We start from the raw sequence: 24,185 nt of genomic DNA on the forward strand, positions 1-24,185 counted from the left end.
AGTGTGTAGCTTCCCTAAACAGATAGCATGTAATTTTCATATTAAGGATAGTGCAGTTACTGTATGTGCAACACCACATTTACTAGTGTTGTAATATATCTTAATCGATTATTTTGTTAATTGGTATGTGAGCCTGGAGCATCTTATTGGCAATATGAACATCAAAATAGATTAATCACTCTGTGAAGGTAGACACAGTCTGTGTAGGTAGACGCAACTTAGGTAGACAGTTGCAGAGATTTCTGTGTGCAGGTTCAAATGTGGTAGGCCTATGTTTGGTAGATGTTTAAATGATTGAGTGTTTGTATGTGCGCGCGTGTGATTTGAATAATTTGGAAAAAGTTATTTTTTCATGGTGACTGTGTGAATTTTCATTGAGAAGTCTCCGATGTAATCATTTTAATTTTAAATAGACGCCAAAAGACTTATATTTTGAAATGTAAAATGGGGCGGGGTCTGAGAGGGTGGTTGTTCACTTCCGGTCGTGAGCTTCGCTAGTCGCTTATCGTTAGATATCAGTGCATTCTGACGTAATTATTTTTATATTTTGCTTAATTGAAAAATAAGACAACCGTTCTCTATCTTACCTCGAAATGGCAACAACAATTAGCACACAACGGGGGCAGGTAAGTGTTCATTTGGTATAAATGTAGTCTAATAGCAACATGTTAGCTTGCTCACACTGCATAATAAACATTTCCCCAATGTAAACAAACATTGAAAGTTGCGCAGTACATAATTACCAATGTAACAATAGGCATGTGTAGATGTTAAACGAAGAAGACAGCTCAAGTCGTGTCTAAACATCACAATATTTGACGCAAAAAGTATCGAAAAGTACAAAATTTATACGTAACGTTTTGCCAGTTCCTAATTTTGTGTTGCCGAAACGTCGAGTTCTTCATAACAAGTAGGTCGTTTGTGTCAAGAAAGATGTGATGACTATACGTCATCAAATATAATTTCATGCCAGACTTTAAAAAACTAATTGTGTCCGTGTTGTAACTAAGTTAGACAGACGATGTATCATTTGATTTATTTGAACGCATTTCTTGAACGTTATTTGATTACAAACATACAGTTTGCGCCTTACCATGATGGATAATAGTTGTTTAGACGTAATATTTTGTGCGGTATCATTGGCAACATCCGGCTCCTGATTTAGCAAAAGTGAAGTTGACGACGCATGACGTAATAACGGACACTTCTAGTCAACCTCAGTTGTTTAGGTTTGGTGATATCAATAAAGTAAAAAGACAATAATAGTAAACACAGATATAATAGGAGTGTATTTACAAAGAAAATTGTACCATGTTCAGCAGTATGTAACGTTACCATGTTCAGAAATTAACTGGAAAAGAGCCTGGACAATAAATAGCAAATACTGTATAAGTAAAGTTTTAGAGAGGTATCATTTAAAATGTCTTATTATGTCTAAACTGTAATCCCATATAAATACAATGTACCAGGAATTTGGGCATCCTATTTGACTCCAGTTTACTGTTTATTTTACTTTAAATGATGTTCATGTCAGAAAATGTGAGACTAAAGCTTAGCCATTTTGTAAATTATATGGATCTTATGCAACAAAAAAAAATATATATATATAAAAAAAGAGAGAGATGAGGCACATTTATTTATTTTTTTGTAATTTTACACTGGCACAATTTGTATTTATTTTTTGTTGTGAGTTGACCCCTTTAACCCCTTCAACCCAAAGTAAAGAACCCAGAGGAATAAAAAAAAAAAAAAAACATAATCAAATTAATAAGCAAACACTGAATGGAACACAAAATAGGTATCATTTTAAAGCTTAGAATCTCAGCTTTGATCAACTCTAAACGAGTGCTGAGTAGTTCCTCTAAAACAAAGCGTATTGTGCAAGGTATTAAAACTACCTTGATCAACTCAAAATAGGTGTCATTTGAAAGCTGTTTGAGTTGATCAAGGTTGTAGTTTTGCATTTTGTCACAATGAAAATAGCTTATTTGAGTTATTTGCTGTTAAAGATGATTTCTTTTTTTCATAATCTATAAAATAATTATTTTGTACAATTTGCTACAATGTGTCAAAAACATATAGGTCATGTAACATTTGCAGATTGTTGAAAATCCCAAATCATTTAATGCAGCATATTATTACAAATAAAATGAGCCCGAAATGGACATAGTCTATTGCATTGATCACAAGATATTCTTCATGGAGGAACAATTAAAAAATGCCCATTTATAGGAGGCGTCAAGGACTGAACAAAAAGGCTATCTTGGTTCCAAATGCTGTCACTTTTAATAACTTTGTGCAATCACCACAACATTTGATCCCAAAGCAGCTCACATGTAGACGGACTTCACCAAAATAAGACTTTTCCTCCTACTTTATTATCTTCCTGAGTTATTCCATGTCAAATGGAATGTTTTTTCACGCCGATACTAATCTTTTGAAATCCGGGTCGGCCGATGGCTGATTAATGCTGCCGATTTATTTTGGCCGATATTTGCTTGGTTTTTAACCTCTATTTGAAAGATAAAATGTAAAAGAAATGATGATTACTTAACATCGAACTTTCTCAACAAAAACATTTTATCCTCTCAAAAAATGTCCTGAAACATGTATTTTTAGTTTGTTTTGTTTGTTGACGGACAAAGATAGATGGACATAACCTAATTATCACAAAAAAGGAGAAAAAAACTTTAAATGATTTAATTTTTTATATATAAGATTTATTGTATTTTATTTTATTTAACTTCTAACAATATAATGTATTTCACTAGTAAATTGCTGTTGAACGACAAAAACAACCACCAGATGGGAAAATGATATTTTACAAAAACTTTAAATGCACCACAACGCACCGTCCGTCTGTTGTTCTTCAGACAATGGCATCCCACTGTTGGACCTTTTAGTCTACAGTGAAATACAGTCACACTTTACATTGTTTGGCATAAAGTTGAACGATTGTTCATGAACGCGTTCATATTTAGGTCTGCTGCTCACTTGGCTGGAAAATGACTCTAGCGGCAGCGTGCGCCAAACACGTGATCCACGACAACACTAGGCGGCCCACAGCTGCCTAATAATCGGCTTGATATACTTGGATATTGGCCGATGCCGATTATGTTAAAAAATGCCAAAAATCGGCCGATTAATCCGCCGACCGATTAATCGGTCTACCTCTATTTCATAGTATGACAATGTCCAAATGTAATGTAAAGTATATTTTCTATCAAACGTAGTTTTGTGTATGTCACCTAGAAAACAATTTTATAAATCCCTACCAATTGTGTGAGGACTAAACAAAAAGGCTACATTTGTTCCAAATGCGGTAACGTTTGATAATTTTATGCTATCACTTACTGCAACCGCTTACAAACCATTAAACGCTATTAATAACGCTAGTTATTTAAAATATAACTGACGAACACAAGCCTTGTTTGGACACCTTTATTTAATAACGCATTGTAACACACTGTTTTATGGACACTGCCATGTTTGACAATGTAGCTATGGTTACTGATGTTAATCATAAAATAATCGTCAGGGAAAAAAATATCAATAGATTAATCGTTTGAAAAACTTTGACCTTGTGAACTATGCTTCTAAATGGTGTCTCTAGGATGTCTCTTGAAGCATCAGGTGTGCCCGTTTGGCAGATTTGTGCTGTTTTGAGGGATTCTATTCAAGGGTTGGATTTGTTCATTGCAAACAGTCTCAGATTTTGCCAATAATCCTGACTTGGAATGGGGGTTGAATAATTTGTAATAAGAAACTGAATCTGTAATAAGACATCACCCACTGATAATGATGAACAAAACTGGATGGAGTTTCCTTTGAGGACTTATTAAAAGACCCATTCTTATATGCTAAAAGAAGCTGCAAAGTATATTAGATTAAAATCCCAAGCCAGGCAAGAATAAGGATCCCAAAATTCTAGACAAGTTTAGACCAATTACATTATTAAACAATGATTGCAACAACATTTGATTCAATGGAACACCTGTTTATTTTCCATTGAAACACTTTCTTTTTATGCAAAATTCAAACAGTTCAATCTCTTTACCAGGAGGCACATCAACACGATTTTCCATCAAACATGGGGTTAAACAGGGTTGTCTTATTTCTTTACTTCTCTTTATAATGTCCACTGAAATAGTTTGTCTTTAACCATTCAAATGGCTCCATTAGGAGTGCTTGGACAACCAAGTGACTGATTTGAGAGGATCACATAAACGAATGACTGGTAATTGGTAGTTTTGTAAATATTGTTTATGTTCTTATTCTGTGTTTAGGTCTACATTGGTGAGTTGCCTCAGGATTTTCTGAGGATCACCCCGACTCAACTGCAACAGCAGGTACAGTTAGACGCCCAGGCAGCCCGACAGCTGCAGTATGGAGGATCTTTGGGAACAGCTGGTCGCCTCAGTATCACTGTAGTACAGGTACCTTTATGTTTTATATTAATATTGGACATCAATAAAGTATTTTAAAAGAGTCATTTAATTTTGGGAAATGTAGATGTAGAAATGTAGATACTTTGCTATTGCTACATTGCAAAGCACAATTTAAAGCAGCACTATGTAACTTTTTCAACCTTTATAATATTTTTCCAAAACCCTTGTGATGGTACATCGACTTACAATAGATTGAATGACAGGTCTGCCATAGTCTGACAGTGTCTGTATCGTTTTTATTGGCACTATGGACCTTCGGGTTTCAGGTAGGAACCCAAGCACAAAAAAAAAAAAAAAACCTTAAAAAAAAAACAAACTTCTTTTATTTGTCAGATTTTATTCTTGTCAACTGCCTTATTCTTTTTTTTCACCATGCATTATGTAGCCTACAGTGCGAGTAAAACCAGTTTGGATACATGCAAATATGATGTTTACTGAAATAAAAACACATACCATTCATAGAATTTAAACAATAGTCAGATGATGATATATAATTACAGCTTTCTGTCATGGTGGATCAGCTTTTGGGTGAGGCATCCTATTAAAATGAATCTTCTCACAAAGTAAAAGCAGTGGAGTCTGTCCATGTGAGATAATGGTGTGCGCTCACACTGATGATCCACGCTCAGCACTCCAAATCAATATCTCACTGGAGGGTAAATCCTCTGGTCCTTTATGTTTACTTCTCAAACAGATATGGACTGAAAAGAAAACACATTTACAATGGACTTGACCTGCAATAATCCTGAAACCATATGCTATCAAAATCAATGCAAGTTCAAACATAGGAATATTAGAATAGAATTTTTTAAATAAAAATATGAACATGTAGGCCTATTTATGAGCCTGGCGGCATTTACATTACATAATGCACAAAAAAACCTGCAAAATTTTACACTTTACAGCATACATCACTCAAATTCTAACGTGCAGGAGGAGGAGCGGTGCCCGACCGATGCTGGCCGTCAAAAACGAAATAAATCAGTAAGCCTATGTCTTAACGGTGTGTACAAGTTTGGTAATGGCTACATTCTTTCAATTAAATAATGCATGATTTTGACGGACACAATAAAAGGATAACTATCCTATGTCTGCAGTCATGATTGTTTATTTATTTTTCTGGTGAAAGTGTCTTGCCTCGGGCTATAATGCCAGTCGATTTTTCAAATTTGCAGATTTATCTATGGTAGCTTGATATAATATTGATGATATGGCTATTACCTACGACACAAACATTGAATTGAATTAGCATATCCATTATGTAAAACAGTAGCCATTGGGCTACTATAAAGACGCTGACTTGTAAACGTGAGCTATGCGATCTTTTAGCGTTTGGAAAAAGAAAATGTACCTGGGATGAAGACATTTCACACGCAACACTGGAGTCTGCCCAAGACGTGAGAACTCCTTCCCTCTGCAGAGTTTGGGGTTATCGCTTGTCAACAAATGCACGCGTGTATTCCCTGGTGTAACCATGACAGATTTTACGACAGTAGTAGACGACAATACTGCTTCCCAAAATGTTTCTATACTGAGCAAAATTTCAAAAGTTACCTAATGCTGCTTTAAAGTCATCTGTTGTCAGAGGTGACTGTCCAAGTAATGTATTTCAGAAATGTACACTTACAAATCACACAGTTAGCTAACAATGTATTATTTTATGGTAGAAACAATGTGCTCATTAAAGTAATTATTAAAAGTTATTAACATAATGATTACAATATATAGAAATTTAGCATTGGTACATGTTGATTCAAAGTCATCTGAAGTCCTCAAAGAAGTTGGAGTCATCTCTTCACAGGTGTTGGGGCACCTGAAGTGGGCATGTTTTTGTTTCTGAGGTAAATATTTTTCCAAGACGTCCCAGACTGGCCTAAGCCGATCCCAAGCTAGAGTCCCAAGTGTTTCTGATCTGTTGGCTGATTATTTCTTGAGCTGTTATTGACTGGAAAACAAATCCGCATCTAATTTAAAGTGCGGTCACATGTTCAGTGTATGAAATACCCGATTGCATGGATTTCTATTGAAATTACAGAATTTTGTCTGCGAAAGTTCATTAGACAACAGTAAATGTAACTGCACCTTTAGGATTAGAGTATGCAACGTTGCCTTTCTGGCCAGTGTCAATATTTTATCTATAATTTTAGTATAATAACAAAAAAATGTAGAAAATATGTCTATTTTACCACGTGTATTTTTGTTTTATGCTACAGGTCCTCCTTGTAAAAGTGACTAACCTGTGTAAAGGTTATTATTACTATACTATTATTATTATTAATGCAAGTTATTTATGTTTAATACACTGATTTGGCCTAACATGAGCAATGCATTTCAGCCAGTTGCTTTGCTTAATACTGAATTTGTACATGAATGGCTCATTGCGACTTTGAGCCAGGTGTCCAAAAATAATACAGAATATTTGAAAGGAAATTCAGAAGCCTAGAAGTTATGATTTTATCTTATATCATATTCTTATTTCCACAGGCAAAGCTTGCAAAGAACTATGGTATGACACGTATGGACCCTTACTGCAGGATTCGACTTGGGTATGCCGTCTATGAGACTCCTACTGCCCACAATGGAGCAAAGAACCCTCGCTGGAACAAAGTCATCCAGTGCACTGTCCCACCTGGGGTGGACTCCTTCTACCTGGAAATCTTTGATGAGGTCAGACTGAAAAAACATTTTGTGTTGCATATAAAACCTTTTCATTTTTGTTTAATTTTGGCCTTTGGCTTGCTCAGTTGGGGATATTCAAATTAAATGACCCATCATACCATTGATCTGCTCTACCAAACTTGGATGTCTTTTTTTTCAGTAATAAACAAACGCTGATAAGTTGTTTTGATTGAAACTGTGAAGCAGCTTTGATGCAATCTGAAACATGCTAAAACTTTACCAAAAATGTATTTTATAATGTGTAAATGTGTATTTGAATGCACACTGAAGAGAAATTACTCGAGGACCCAGCGGAAAAGCTAATTTGCTCCATATAGAGCTATAGGGCCATCTAGTGGCAAGAGTCATAAAATATCATGTTATATTATTATTTTTCCACAAGAGGTCGGTAAAGACACCCATTATAAGATTTTTTTTTTTTAATTTAAGTTAAAAGAATGTGAGGAATGTGCTTAAATTACTACTTATTTATTATTTATTGATCAAATCTAGGAATTTAAAGGTAATAAAAAAAATGCATTCAAATTTGCCTTGCTGTTGGCAAGCACTACTAAATAGAACAAAATAGGATGAAGGTTAATTAGTGTTATCAAAAAAATAATAATATTTAATTTTGTTAACAAAAACTATGACAAAATATTTGTTGATTTACCTCTTTTACACGGCACCAGCATCATTAAACAATAACTGTGACTAAAGCGACATTCAGTATTGTTGACAAGAATTGATCAATATGTAGTTTAAATAAAACTTTACTAAAATTGTTCTTTCGAACAAAAAAAAAGATAAAATAATTTAGACTTTTACAATAGTGCAATACAAATATCCTGTTGGAGCAGCAATTTACTTTCCTTTGTAAATAGTGTTCATTTTTCATTAAGGAATTTATTTTTTTTCTTTGTTCAACGTCTTAACCATTTTTTTTCTTAGTTATAGGTGACTATAAGTTCAAATAGGATGTATGAGTAGCTTTTAGAAACATAATGTTTAGTGTTTGCATAATGTTTAGCATATTGAGACAAAACAATGCCACTGACCTATTTTAAAGTCCCCGTGAACCGGAAGTTGCAAACGATTTTTCTCCAGTGCTGTGACGTATTTCCAAGTGAAACGGAATATTGAACAGAGGGCAGGGTTTTACTCTAGCACTCCTCCTCTCCATCTCTCGCTCATAGCAAACTAACGGTTTGAGGGGAGTGATTAAGCGTTTCCCCACCCAAGTTGTGAAACCTACGTCATCAGAAAAAGAAACCGTTCCAGACCGGAAGTAACTTTTCAGATTTTGATTAAAGATTACCAAGGTAAAACATGTTTTAAATATATTTTTACTTGCACGGGTTAATTGTTCACCACAAGACTAGTAATATGCGCTAACAAAGTAAATAGGTTCAATTTTGATTTCACGGGGACTTTAAGATAAATCAGTGCAAGTTGCTTTTAATCTGGGACTAGGCTAAAAATATCCTGCAGATACCCTGCTTTAGAAAGCCATTTGTCTGCTGTCTACTACATCACTCACAAATATCAACAGACAAATAAACACAACTTTTTTTTTTAAATGATATCATTTTAATTATGTGTTAACTATTCTGGCAGTAACCTCTCCTAACTGATGGTTGTTTGTTGGTGGACAGAGGGCATTTTCCATGGATGATCGCATCGCATGGACACACGTGACTATCCCAGAGGGCCTGCGCGAGGGCACTGTAGTGGATGAGTGGTACAGTTTGAGTGGAAGACAGGGTGATGACAAAGAGGGCATGATTAATCTTGTCATGTCTTTTGCTGTAAGTCCTAAAAAATACTGACAATTATGGCATAACCAGGTGTAATTGCAAACTAAAGATAAAAGCTGTTGCTTAATGTTGATGTTAAGTTGTAAATAGGGCTGCACGATTAATCGAAAAAAAAAAAATCACGATCTCGATTCAAACATAAATGCGATCTCCTTTCTTAATGATGGCGATTCACTTCCGTGTATTTTCCTGCATTCAGATCATGCTGCATTCACGCGTTATATTGATCACACTCACACAAAAACAAAACAATAATTGACAAATCAATCATGCGGACGTTTCATCAGGGAATGTCTAAATTAAAGTTGTTGCACGTGAGCAGCGCATTTTTTTTTTTTTTGGGCTTGCATGTTAATCAAAGTATTCACCGGGAGCAGGGGCAGCGCGTGAGCAGCAGTGAAACGCGCGCTCAATTAAAGTGAAAGCACACTTTTGAGGGACAAAAAAATTAATGATTTCACTCAAAAAGTAGTTTCACACAATGTCTAGTCAGTTTTAACAAGAACTGAAGTACCTTAAAACTTATATAAAAATAATAGCCGAGTCCCAGAGAGAGAGAGAGAGAGAGAGAGGTCTTCAAACAACGCGAACGTTTGGAAAACCGCAGTTTCACATAGAGCATTTTGGAGAGTTTTAGATATGAAGACTCAAATATTTATAGAAGATTTAGGCTAACCCATTTAAACTTGTTTGTAATTATTCAGTTTGGGTGAAAGTGTGATGTCTGATTATAAAAAAAGCTATAGTAAACTAGCCAGAAAATATTAAATATAGTCTACACTTACTTTTAGTTCATGACTAATACACAGACAGCTACATGCTAGCCCCAAAGAACCAGCTTAAACAATTTAGATTTTTTTTTGTTACTGCACTTTATTAGACTGTCTTGTGTTTTTTTTGTTTTTTGTTTTTTTTTTACTTGAGTGCAATACATTTTGGATGGAGAAAAAAAAAGAGAATCGAGTAAGAGAATCGAGATCTCAATTCCCATGGAGAAAAATCGTGATTCACATTTTAGCAAGAATCGTGCAGCCCTAGTTGTAAACCAATTTGATTGAGATTGGTATATGTTCTCTTGGTTGCAAATGTGTCATTTAGCATTTTTGCTCAAATTACTTGTAACCTTTACAAATTTCCTGGTCAGGACATGCTTTAAAATTCTCATGCGCTATAAATTGAGGAAAAATTCTAAGAACAGTAGCTCTCTCAGGGAAAGAGCTTGTCAACTTTTGCTGAATCTTTTTTTTTTCTTTTCTTTTCTACTTATCCAAGTCAATACCAGCGGGAATGATGATGCAGCCGCAACCTGTGGTTCTGATGCCTACAGTTTATCAGCAAGGCATTGGATATGTGCCCATAGCAGGTTTGTTTCACAATCTATCATCATAACTAGAGATCCACCAAGTGATCAGGCAATATTCATTTTAAAACTGTAATTGAACATTGGCTGATTGTGCTTAAATTCAGGGTCTGTATGATAGACCTGCACAATTATTTGTTAAAAGATTTCAATACCCATGTGATCTTATTCCTGAATGTCAATGATTCGGCTATGTCTATTAGACCTTTCCGATCACACTGGAACATTCAAATGTGTTTGCATTGCCGCTAAGCCAGAGATAGGTTGTGTTTCGGTATGAAACAACAAATGCCAAACTGTCTTTTCAGCCTTACAGTAAAGATGCAAATATTCTAGTTATCACAGAAGTAATAGGATAAAACTTTATAGTTCGGTTAGAAACACAGATGTGTACGTAGTAATTTAAATAGAGCAAATCATGATTTTTTTTCTTTGCATGATTGTGCTTATGGGGTGCAATATAACATGTATTTGTGTTTTTTTCTTTTTTTTTTTTAATTATCTTTTTTAAAATGTTTCTGAATGGTAATTTACCTATATTTTTTTTACTTTATACACGTTTGTTTTACACAATAGCATCGAACTAATATGGCTACTATATGCACAAACAGCGTTGGCATTGGTTAACGTTCTTGATCAAATCGAAAAATTACGTCATAAAGTGTATATATACATGAAAAATATAAAATTAGTACATATACAAATTCAGGTCCAAAATGTTTGTACTCATTTGTTGTAGACATGAAATAGCATAACTAAGTGGCTATAAAGCCAGTGCTGGCATTTGATAAAACTAAAACATTTGGTCTGAAATTATACATGCAAATACATTTAAAATGATTAAGTCTTAGCCTACTTACAGGTTGTGGCCCAACAACTGCTGCCTCTGGTTTTAAAGTTGGAACTGCTTCATGTTTTTGTAACAGTTTCTTGTTGAATTCGAGGAGATTCTGGAAGCTGTCTTCTGTAATATGTGCGGCAGAGAGAGCTATGTCATTTTCAGGAACATAATCAAACATAAATTAATTGTATCCATTGTTGGCGAACTATAACGTCCGTGGGAAGCCCGAACACAGATAACCTGACAGCTGGGTGAACATAACACACTTTCGACGAGCCACAGAAATATGGCCATGCCTTTTCTTGCATATTCCGGAGGGAGGGTTGATGCAAATGCCTGGGTTAGTGACGTCTAAAACCCAGCTGTAGTCCCAATCGAGTCGTTTTTGTAGGCATTAAACTCCCTGATTTTTAAAAGACGAGATTATCTCTGCTTACACTGAACTTTCAGTGCTGCAACTTTGCAGATACTGTTCATGCACCAACAGCAACATTACACACAATTTAAAATGAAAAAAGTGAAATCGCAATCAAACCTTTTGTGGGAGAATCATGATTTGCAGTGGTTGGAGTTCCCAGGGGGACAGGGAGACATGTCCCACCCCCACACTTTGAAAATTCGGTAACGCTTCCTTTTACAGTCCCATGTACATACTATATACTACTTAATTACTATTACTGGGTAATAACTAGGTACTAACCCTAAACCTACCCCTAGCCCATGTACTTACCTTATATTAGCCAGTACTTTCTAGGTAAGTACGCTGTAAGTACACATAAGTACTGTACTGTAAAAGGAAGCATTACCAAAAAATCCCCCGTTTACTTGACTCTATATTTTTTTCTTTTGCTTTTGTCGACACAAAGTTAAATGAAAGTTTACAGTCGTCACATTTCTGCTTCCAGAACTTCACAGACTGAGAGAATATCAAAGGGTTTAGTATTCAAGCATTTTTTCAGATATCCAAAAATAAGGAAGTGTAACAATGATAATATATTTATGATCTTCTTAAAACTATTTCAGTATTGTTTTAATAATAATTGTTGAATAATTATTTGATTAAATATGCTAATTATTTACAGTATATAAATATGGTATGCTCTCTGAGAATAGCAAACTAAGCCACGGAATAGTCGGTTAAACACGCATCAAATCATAATCCCCAAAATGGTTTCCTGTGCACATTTTAATACTTCCTTCAATTATTTTCCTAGGTGTCCCTGGTATGTACAACCAAGGTGTGGTACCAATGGGAATGCCAGCTGTGCCTCCTGTTGCACCACAAAGCCCCATTTGCAGTGAAGAGGACCTTAAAGCCCTTCAAGATATGTTTCCCAACCTGGACAAGGAAGTGATTCGCACTGTTCTGGAGGCCCAACAGGGCAACAAAGATGCAGCCATAAACTCCTTGCTACAGATGGCAGAGGAGCTTTAACTGGAGAACTGCCACTCACAGCTTAAATATTCAACTGTACCAACAATGTAAAACTTTATACCAAAAATACCTTGTAAAAATGCACACTGAAGTCTATCAACCCTTAATAGTAGCAAGTAAATCTAACAACTTGTAATTGTTTTTTGCTAAATCAGCATTCAGAATGATTGTTTCTGGAATGTTATAGAGAATGTAGGATAATTTTGCAAAAGAGTATCTCGTCGCATGTCCACTGTGGGCAGTATACCATATCTGTATTGTAGTGATCCCATGTTTTAAAGATGTTTGATATTATGCTTTTATCTGTAAGAATTTAGTTACATACATGTATATGAATATAATTTATTTTGAAGATTATTAAAGAGATATCAGAGTATGTCATTTTGATGGGTCTTTTGTATGTGCACAAACCACTTATCACAATTACCAGAACAGGTCTCTGAGTGCATCTGCTACGCTAAGAGTAAAATGGCAAATATATTAAAGGGGTCATGAACTGGCTTTTTAAATGTTATTATATTGTTGTCTGAGGTCAACTTATAACGTTCGCTTGGTTTTTGCCATAGACATATACACTAGACCTCACCTTGGATACGGCAGTTCATTGGAACGAATGCGTCAATAGAGCCGCCATCTTGAAACAGGGGAGCCCCTCCACTTTAATAATGCATCAGCGTCAATGTAGTAGACAGGTCTAACGCAAATAAAATCACCATAAATCATCATGAATGCGATTTTCTTGTTTTTTTGGTTTGTTCCAACGGTCAGACATGTATTTATCATTGATTCCAGAAAGAATTTTTTTTTTAAACATTCTTCCTAGTTCAGATTTCATCCGTGAACATCATACGCTGCACAAAAGTCCGCCACCATCAATGAATTCGAAGTAAAGGCAGAGAAAGCAGCGTTACCTAGCTACTTCCTATAACAAGACCCCTGTTCCAAGATGGCGGCGGTTTTGACGCATGCTTAGAACCCCCAGGTGAGGTCTAGTGTATATGTCGGGTTTTTGCATTCAAAAACATCAAAATGAACAAGTTATAGGCTATTTTGTACCCTGGTTGTGAGCCTACCTAAAAAACAGTCGTTTTTTATGGGCGTGTCGCACTGAAGACATGGAAGTAAACACCCACTGCTGCGAGTGGAGAACAGTTTTGCATATTATAATGAGTTTCACTCACCCGTCGTCGGTGTACGTGGGGGAAAACGTCCTATGTTGTCAAATGGCAACCGGATTCGCCCATACATGTTCAACCCAGAGTCCGTGTCTTGCACAATATTCCTGTCAGATCCAATATAGACGGCACAGCACCGTTCTTTACTCTTAATCGGTCTGCAAATCCAGTCTTGTTGACAAAACAATCCTCAGTGAAATGAAGCGAACAGACGACGATGTTTTACCAGCTGGAACGTCATTAAAAATAAATTTTATCCATGCAGTCCTATTGGAATCCACAGGAAGCTTATGCAGCGACTGTCTTGCACAACCAGGCACTGCACAATATTCTGTATTGCTCGGTAGCGATCCAGTTTGTCATCACGAGGTAAGCATGTACATGTATGATACTTATGTGTGTAATGCGCGAATCGGTGGGCGGGGCTAAACCTGCCGTGGTAAAGCAGGCGTTGATCAGTCCCTCCAGGATTTCGCGGGCCTTTTTTGTGATTGTTGCGGCCTAAAATGCCTGATGTTGCGGCCGCTTTTTTAAAAAGTTGCGATGTTCTTTTGCATGTTTTTATAGGTTAAAACGGCAAAGATAGATAGATTTTTACTTAAAATGCCCATATTATGCTTTTTGGCTTTCCCCCTTTCCTTTATTGTGTTGTTATATTTTTTTTGTGCATGTTATAGGTTTACTAAGAGAGAAAAGTCCAAAGTCCACCCCAAAGGGACTTATTATGTCCCACAGAAAACACTGTTCATCATCTGCATCTGCTCTATTGTAGTCCAGAATTGACTTAAGAGACAAAGTCACACACTTTGTAACACACGAACAAACTAACTAACCATTAGTAACCATAAAAGGCAAACGATTTGCAGACACAGCAAAACCTAACAAACTAAGCTTCTTTTTTTTTTTAACAAGATCTGCACCTGCAAAAAAGTGTGCAGAACCTCACAAACATTAAGCAGCATTTATGTTGAAAGATGCAATACTAATAAAGTGTAAAATACAGTTTTAGGAATAGCCACTGAAGTTAAATGGTGGAAAAACCAAATGTTTGATAATGTATTTTAATATAGCTAATATAATATAATATAGCCGCATATCCAATAAAGCTTATTTTTTATTTTTTTTTGTCAGACAATAGAACGAGTCGGCTAGCTATTTTTTATGTGTAAAATTTTCTGAATTGAGAGAGTTCGGGAACTGGGTGAACTAATGCACTGTGATAGTGAGTAGCCTATTACAAGTGATAAACACAAGAAAAGAAAGGAAAATAAAATGGTCAAACTTAATTCTTTAAATATAAAACAAAAGAAAAGCAGATAAGTGATAAGTCCATGGAAACAACACTGCTCATTCGCGTCTGTCAGCTGCCGTGCTGCTCCTCTACTGCAGCCGTTCACTGAACAGGGACGCAGAGAGAGGTGTGACGGCAGGGAGAAAGCAAACCTCGCGCTCGCTGGATTGTGCTGGCAACATTTGGTTACTGAGGTTTGTCCAAAAAGCCGCTAGATTTGTCTCTAGTCGCTTTTTTATATCACTAAATATAGCGACAAAGACTAAGTTGGCAACATTGGCCTTTTCTGTTATTTTTGTAGGTAGCCTAAATGTGAGACGTTGACAGTCCACATCTGCTGCGTCTTCTGAACAAAACAAGTGAGTTTGCTGACGTATGACGACGCTTTGCAGGAGACCGCGGCGCGATGATTCGTCAAAGTTGCAGAAAAGTTGCGGTGATTTTTCAAAATTGCAAGGCGCACTGAATTCACGTGAATTTGTTGAAGTTGCGTTAATAGTTGCGATCGCGACATTGCGAAATCCTGGAGGGACTGGTTGATCATCTTCTGTGGGGGTGGTGTTTTATCCTCTTTGTCGTCATAGTTCCCCACTTTTAAAAACGAGTCGATTTTAGAGGCTGTGTCAATAAAAGCTTTTATTGGACTAACAAGGACGTTTGCAGTTCTGAAACTTACAGGATATTCTTATAATATGATGACCTCTTAGATGTCAAAAGCTCAAGGAAAATTTGATTTCTCAGTTCATCACCCCTTTAACATTATATAAGAAGTACATTGCCTGTCATTACACAGCACACAAAACATTTACAGGACCTTTCAAATTATGATAGTGTTTTTTTGTGGATACAAAAGGATAGACATTGCATACACTTTAGGGTTTATAAATGAAACATGGGGTTCTTTACTCAACTTCAAAGGACCGTTTATGCTTAAAAAAAGTTATATAATAACAAGAAAGAACCCTTTTGGCACAAAGGTTCTTTATAGGCTATTATTTATATTACATTATTCAGCAACATTTTGTAGTTGTGATTAAATTATTGTTTATTAAACTGTTGTAGTAACTTAATGTCACATTTTAATCATGCTGATTTTTGGAGGAGAAAAACTGAAGTGTGCAGGGGCGTAGCCAGGACATTATTTCTGGGGGGGCCAGCTTGTGCCAGTCTTTTATTTGGGGTGGCACTTGATTGTCAAAAACTACTATTACTAAAACTCACACGTGGCTCGTCAGGCCATAAACAATGGATTGAACTCCCTTATGACACTAATAATGTCTAATTGATAAATGTGCGAGTGCAATGCGTCATCATTATGGGAGGGGTTAGGGACCTTAACATGAGACAGGGATGTTTTAGTGCAAATGACAGAAAGACACAATATGAATTGTCATATTAGGCGATAATTTCTTTAGGTAAACCATTGCATTTTAAGTGCAACATCCAATTTATTTGTGATAATACAACAAGTTACAACGGTTGCACAAATCATGACTAGATCATGTAGTAACACTTGAGTCATTACTAGTTAGTTCCAATGATCTTCACTTTATAATACGGATCTAAATAATTAGTAATTCCCACAGAAGTATCTAGTAACACTTTCATCTGTGAGCTATTACTTACTAATTCGTTAATAAGAGTTTATTTTAGTTAATAGTAGTTACTAGATTGTTAATAAACTTTTTCAGTAGTTCTCTGGGAAGTATTAAAAAATAGAAGTTATTGATTACTTAATAGTGAACTACCACTTCCGTCTGTGCGCTATTACTTACTAGTTTGTTAATCAGAGTTATAATAGTTACTAGATTGTTAATATTGTGTTACTCATTGGTTCTTGTGTAGTTATTCATTAACGAAGGAACCGTATTTTAAAGTGTTACCCTGAAATGTTCTGTTCGCTTTGTGTCTGCTTTAACAATTACACTCTTAGAAGAAAAGGTTCAATATAGAACCTTAAAAGGTTCTAAAGCGTTACGTATTTGGAACCCTTAAAATGCAATGCATGTGAATGATCACAAAATTCAATATGGTGGTTAAAAAATTTAATTAATCAATATCCTCCAAAAATCTGCATGATTAAAATGTGATATTAAGTTACTACAACATGTGACTTTTGGTTTCTTGTAAGTGATCTGCCCCACTCTTAAACAACACAGGAAATTAAAAATGCGGATGAAAAGCTTTATTTCCTGCACACAGAGCATTAAGAGAGAGAAAATGGCGAATCATTAGCTTCACAGCTCCACCCACAGCAGTTCTCTCTTACTCTGCTTTACTCAATATTTTTATGAACATTTCTTGTTCACAGTACACTTAAATCATCCTTTTTATATAACTATTTCGTTTCAGAAAATAACATCTGATAGATACAACTTTAAGAACAGTAAAATTACAAAACACTATAAAATAAAACATTTACCTGCACACAGAGCATTAAGAGAGAGAAAATGGCGAATCATTAGCTTCACAGCTCCACCTATCCAAGATATATTCACCTCATTAGAAAGCACATGGCAAATATGACACAGTTGGAAATCGCGAACATAAAGCACTCAAAATACTCATAAATACAGACTCTTACAAGACAATATGTCTCTCTTATGAACAATCCATCAAATAATCATACATTATTTAGGTGAAATTATACATTTTTCCACTTTTAGTGCGGAGCTTACAGAAAACCGACTCACCCACAGCAGTTCTCTCTTACTCTGCTGCAGATCGTACGTGCGCGAGGTAGCCTATAGAGCCACCCGCGTATCCTATAGGAAGTGCAATCCCATTGTTGCAGGATTTATTTAACGAACTCACAACGATATTATTTATCCCGTCACATACACCCCCCTTAAATCCTGCTAAATGGGGACCATAACTCAGTAACTTTACAATTCAAACAACAATAAAGAAAAAAATGATGAAGAAAGACAAAATTGGAATGCTGAAATACAACATCAATAAAGAAAGAATAAAGTGCACATGGAGTATGATTAGCTGTCAATCAGTTGATTCTCCCAATAGGAGTACCGAAAGATAAGGAAGGCGCCTATCCCCAATCTCCCAGTAGACCAAAAAAAGATGCCTGTTACACCTCAAAATATCATTATACACTAACTCCTGATTAGACTTCAAATCTCTGTATCAACATTCTTTTATGTATTCTCAGCTCATGCACAAAATCAAATATCACTGTTTATGTGAAAATGTGTTTAACTAAATAAACAAAAGAACTCACTGTAGAATCTGAGCTGTTTATGTTTTGTGTGTTCATCTCATAAAGCAGTCTTTTAGGAGGTTTAATGACTCTGCCAAGTCTAGTTTGAGTCACTACTGTATCAACAAGTTCTGGTTGTGTGCAAATCACAGGTTCCTCTGTATCCTCATGCACAAACAATTCTCCTCGAGTTGAATCACAGTCTTGAGCAACCATTTCAGGTAAATCAACAACACTCTGAGCATGTCCATTACTCCTTTCAACATCACTTTGCTGCGTTACATCACTCCGTGCATCCAGACTCCCAGCGTCAACACTCATGGAATCCAGGATCTCCGACGCACAGTCCAACACATCAGGTAAGTCTATCCGGTTTGTATGTTCCTCATTTTCAACAACACCATCAGGACTACTTAATATCCAGTTTGCAGTTCTGTCATCATGTTCAATTTCTTTTCCTTGAATCAATTCCTCATTCACGTCATCACACCGTTGATCCTGGTTCTGGGACTTAGCAATTGGTAGGAAGTTCACAGGCAACAAGAAGTTCCTATGGACTACTCTCACTTTGTCTGAGGTGATTGATCGAATTCTGTAAACATTGATATCTGGATAAACCACCATGACTTCATATGGAGACGACTCCCACTTGTCAGCAATTTTTTTCCTGCCTCTTTCACCCCTGTTTGCAACCAGCACTCTATCTCCAACAGCCAGTGGGCATCCCTTCACTTTTCTGTTATACAGTCTGCCATGCCGTTCCTGTTCCTTCAAAGTGTGTTCTTGTGCTATACGTGCTGCTTCACGCAAGTCATTTTTCAACTTTGATACAAAATCCTTTAGATCCACCACATCCTCATTGAAAAGCACGTTCTGAAACAGGATATCAATTGGAAGACGAGGAACTCGGCCAAACATAAGAAAGAAGGGTGCGAAGCCAGTTGTCTCATGTTCCGTGCAGTTATAACAGAAGGTAAGTTGCTGGAGCATTTGTGGCCATTTAGATTTTGCTTTAGGAGGTAACGTCCTGATCATACTACCCAAAGTCCTGTTGAACCTCTCAACTATGCCATTACCCATGGGGTGGTATGGAGTTGTGTGTGACTTGTCCACACCCGCCATGGTCAACAGTTCTTTAATCAGCTTGCTCTCGAAATTAGCCCCCTGGTCAGAATGAATTCTCTTGGGAAATCCATAAACTAAAAAGAAATCATTCCAGAGCTTTTTCGCAACTTGTTTGGCAGACTGATTTTGGCATGGAAAAGCATGGGCCATCTTTGTAAAATGATCTGTCACAACCAGCACGTCAACAGACTTCCCTTCTCTGAGCTCTGCAGACCAAAAATCGATACAGACCAGTTCAAGTGGCTCTGATGTACGGATACTGGTTAACGAAGCACAGGCATTGGGTTCTGAAGTTTTACCAACCACACAGCGACAACAATTCGCCACATGATCATCAATATCTTTCCTCATTCCAATCCAGAAGAATCGTTGTCTTGCTAGTGACAGTGTTCTACTACGACCTTGATGTCCTGCTGCATCATGTATTCCCTGTAGAACTTGTGTTTTTAAGGAAACAGGTACAACGAACAGGTGCAGTTTCTTGTTCAGCTTCGGATCTCTCTTCACCTTATACAACACACCATCACTGATGAGCAGCCTATCATAGTGTTTCAACAGTCTCCTCACACTTTTCGATTCTTTGGTTTGTTCTTTCTTAGATGGTCTTCGACATCTCTCAATGTAGTAACGAATCCGACTCAAGGTGCTATCCATTTCCTGCTCCTGAACAATGGTACTGTGCTGTAATGGAGGGTTCAACTGTTGCGGTGGTGAGAGGGCTGGTACCATCCCCAGTATTTCACTCAAGCCGCCAGTAGAATGTGCTGCCAACACTGCAGAAACTTCTTCACTCCCAGAAGAACCTGAAGACAAGGGTCCATCACTGTTTGGCTCACCAGAATCTTTCCCACCCTCCTGCATGACTTGATAATTACTCGTGCACTTGAAAGCATCCTGGACAGAATTGTCAACGACACCACTGACATCCTTCAAAAGAGACAAGTAAGGTTCAGTGATGAGACGATGGCCTATACAAGACTGAACGAATGGCTCCCGACTCAAGGCATCCGCAACCACATTCTTTGTTCCTGGAACGTACTTGAGATCAAAACTGTAAGAAGCCAGTTTCGCCACCCATCTCTGCTCACATGCGTCCAGCCGTGGCTTAGTCAGAATATAAGTAAGAGGGTTATTATCGGTCCAAGCCGTAAAATGCCGTCCTCTCAGCCAATGGCTAAACTTCTCACAGATAGCCCACTTTAAAGCAAAGAACTCTAATCTGTGAGCTGGGTAGTTCATTTGTGAGCGAGACAGAGTTCTACTCGCAAAGGCTACAGGTCTGGCAATCTCTTCACCAGGCAGAACTTGCGACAATACTGCTCCTACTCCGTCAAATGATGCGTCTACAGCCAGAATGAAATGTTGATCAAAGTCCGGATGAGCCAATGTCACATTCCTTGTTAGTTCTAGTTTCAAGATGCGCAAAGCTTCCTCACAATCAGATGTCCAATCAGCTGGAGAGAGTTTGAGATAACTGACTTTCTTCCTTGTTTTGCGTCCTTTCGTGACCAAAGACTGTTTGACTGTACCTGATGTCAGTTTGAATAGAGGCTTAGCTTTTGCTGAACATCCTTCAATGAAATGTTGATAATATAAAACCATCCCAAGAAAGGACCTGATCTTCTTCTGACACGGGGTTTTTCCATCAGGTTCCATCAAATCAGATGCTGTGATGTTATTAATGGCCTCAACTTTACCAGGATCAGTCTTAATCCCTTCCTCACAGACAATGTGTCCAAGGAATTTCACAGATCGTCTCAAGAGAAAACATTTTCCAGGAGCCAACTTTAGATTATGATGTGTCAACCGCAAGAGAACCATTTCAAGGCGTTGAAGAGCAACTGACTCAGACGGCGCAAACACCATCAAATCATCAAGGTAACAGAGAACGCTGCTGAAATTATCATCTCCAAAGATAGACATCATCATTCTCATGAAAGTGGCTGGGCTATTCGAAAGACCCTGAGGAAGCCTGTTATACTCGTGAAGTCCAAACGGGGAAGAGAAAGCAGTGTACTTTTTGTGTTCTTCCGCTACAGGAACATTATAATACCCTGAGGTAAGATCCATGGTAGAAAAGAACGCATTGCCACCCAAAGCAGCTAACACATCAGACTGATGTGGTAATGGGTAGGCATCTCTGACAGTCCTCGCATTTAACCACCTGAAGTCAGTGCAGATCCTGAGATCGCCATTCTTCTTCCATACTAAAACAAGAGGTGACGCATAGTCACTGTGCGACTTGCGGATAATTCCTTTTTCCTCCATCTCGTTTAATGCTGTCCGCAGTTTTGCATACTGGCTCGGTGGTATACGCCTATATGGAAAGCGGAATGGTCTGTCGTCAGTGAGATTAATCCGATGGACAACGCCTTTAGCCTCTCCACAGTCCATTTTGTCTCTTGAGAACACAGATTCATACTTCTCAATGAGGTACAACAACTTATCCTTCCATTGGGCTGACCAAGACCCAATTCATTTAAGACACGCTTCATCTCTTCACTGGATCTAGGTGGTAAAGGTTCCTCAGTACACTGCAGATTTGACTGAATCTGTGTTGGTAACGGTAAATCCTGCATAGCAATACAAGGAGACACGTCAGCAATTTTCGAATTCCTCTTTAGCACAACTCTGTGGTCAGTAGGGTTAATGACTCTCAAGGGGATAGAGCCGTCTCCCCATAGTGGTGTTATGACCCTCCCAATCAGAATTTGCCTGGGTCTCGATCTGGATTCGGTTGGTTCTACGATGACAGTGCTGCCAACCGACAAGACAGACGACTGAGGTAGCTTACCCCAAACCAGATGTTCAGTCTGCGGCTCTAGTGTCACACTCCTCTGCAACTTTACAGTGCCAACTTTCTCCGGTATGGATTCACCTCTCCACCCTTCGATATTCGAGAAAAGAGACAGAAACATACAGCACTCATCATTCTCATTGCTGCTTGATTTAGACATCATCCTCCAGTAACCATCAGTCTCTCTCAGTTGCGTCAACAGTCTCTTTATGACATTTGTACCCAAAATCATTTCTTCCGTCTGTCCAGGCACAACCAGAACAGGAATTATCATTGAGCAGCCGTACACAGTAGCTTTAAGATTGTAGCACGCTGTAGGAGTAACATGATGGCCACCACAACCAACAATGACAATATCTTCTGTTGACTGGCTTGTCAAGTCTGGGTTACTTCTCAATAATCGTTCTTCCGCAGACTCACTAAGTGTACATGCCATTGATCCACTATCGAGTAAAGCTTTGAGAATGAGATCAGGCTCGACTGAAACGGAAGTGTAGAACAAGCTATCAGCTCTTGGTACTCTCTGAACACCCTGAAAGATAACCGTTTTGTTTGAAGGTTCATCACTAAACATGTCACATAAAGACTCACAATTCCTCACATCATCAAAACTGGAAATGGGAGCTTCACTCTCAAAATCTACGGGATCCTCCCTCACACGTAGATCATTTAGTTTAACTGTTGGCTGCTTGAGGAGGTAGTCTTCCTTTCCTTCGGGCACCGATTTCTGGAATGGTTAGGTGAGAAACACTGGAAGCAGAGCCTGTTGTCCCTACAGTGGGTAAAAGCAGAATGTGAAGTGTCCTTACACACCAAGCATGGCGTCTCATTCAAGCCTGGAATTCTAGACATGATGTGTCTCTTCCTGTAATCCTTGCTGACTTGTGCATTACCACTATTACTCATCAGAACTCTTTCCAACATGTCGATCACCTTTTCCAGAGCCATATTGTCTGACTGCTTTGACTGTGGTGAATCTTGTTCAGTTGTCACTGGACAGGGCCCAGGGCTCACCTTCATCTCATTCACCGAAACTTTCTGCTCACATCCAGTCAGCTTAGTTTCTTGTCCTGTGACTCTGAGACTTTTCTCTGAATGATACTCGTTCAGAATCTCTTGTACTTCATACGCCGTCCATTTGTCAATAGTTTTTGAGCGAAATGTCAACGCTAGATCTGAACTGGGACAATTCCGAATGAACATACGTGTTACTTCAATCAATTGGTTGTCTAGTACCTTCCCCTGCTGTCTTAAACACTCAGCTGTGATGTCGGCAGTACGGTTCAGACGCAACCAGTAGTCAAAGGGATCCTCTTGAGGCTCTGGGAGAGTAGTGTAGAAATCTTGCAGTGGGATAGGAGAATACTGCTGGCAACTGAAGTGCTTCCGTAGAATTGTGTAGATCGCATCTGGATCTGTATTGACATTCAAACCACTAGACAGCATCCCCACTTTAACAACATCCTTGGCTTTACCTCTCAAGTGCATTAAAATTTCCTCACCCTGTTCTTCAGTAGGCAGAAGTCCTTTCCTTATGAAGTTTTTCATGAGCTCCACCCACTCATCCAGGGTAACCGTGTCTGATGCGTTGCCTCTGAAGATTGGAGGATCTTTTACTTCCCTCTGGCGTACTACTTGAATCTGAGATGCACTCGATGCAGAGCTTTGGTCAGTCATATATCTACCATTGGGGCTATTATGACTCTGTCTTGGTGTGACATCAGTCTGACTGCGCAAATTTAAATGTTCAAGAATACTGTCTGCCAGTTGCAGTCCTACTTGTTGTACAATGCTACCCATCTGACTCATCATGTCACTAGTAAGAACTGGCGTCGAGGTGCTAATTGGCTGTGTACTTTCAGAATTGTTACAATTTACACGATCAGTGTCCTCATTAGCCTTTTGATCAGGACTAGCATTAGCTCCTAACCCCAAACCATAGCTAATGTCTGGAAAAGGAACTGGTGTTGCTAACAGACCTCTCCCTCGACCAACACTAACTGGAGTACCCATATATCCAGATC

General features: G+C 37.8%; 1 protein-coding gene across 1 annotated transcript; it reads left to right on the forward strand.

The window, feature by feature from the left end:
- The first annotated feature begins 455 nt into the window (after positions 1-455).
- Positions 456-12,935, forward strand: tollip (toll interacting protein). The gene is made up of 6 exons (XM_039669660.2): positions 456-626; positions 4,287-4,436; positions 6,933-7,115; positions 8,762-8,914; positions 10,196-10,286; positions 12,339-12,935. Exons 1-6 carry the CDS (start codon positions 594-596, stop codon positions 12,557-12,559), a joined length of 831 nt encoding a protein of 276 aa, XP_039525594.2. The 5' UTR covers positions 456-593; the 3' UTR covers positions 12,560-12,935.
- Positions 12,936-24,185: the final 11,250 nt, after the last annotated feature.

Source organism: Pimephales promelas, chromosome 1, assembly GCF_988280905.1.
Source record: "Pimephales promelas chromosome 1, fPimPro1.hap1.1, whole genome shotgun sequence".
Taxonomy (NCBI): Eukaryota; Metazoa; Chordata; class Actinopteri; order Cypriniformes; family Leuciscidae; genus Pimephales; species Pimephales promelas.

What these genes read in the sequence shown, in the direction of transcription:
- tollip (XM_039669660.2), top strand. Translation starts at nt 594, where the DNA reads ATGGCAACAACAATTAGCACACAACGGGGGCAG. An exon ending in TTAGCACACAACGGGGGCAG is followed by an intron (nt 627 to 4,286) that starts GTAAGTGTTCAT and finishes TTCTGTGTTTAG; the next exon opens with GTCTACATTGGTGAGTTGCC. An exon ending in ACCTGGAAATCTTTGATGAG is followed by an intron (nt 7,116 to 8,761) that starts GTCAGACTGAAA and finishes GTTGGTGGACAG; the next exon opens with AGGGCATTTTCCATGGATGA.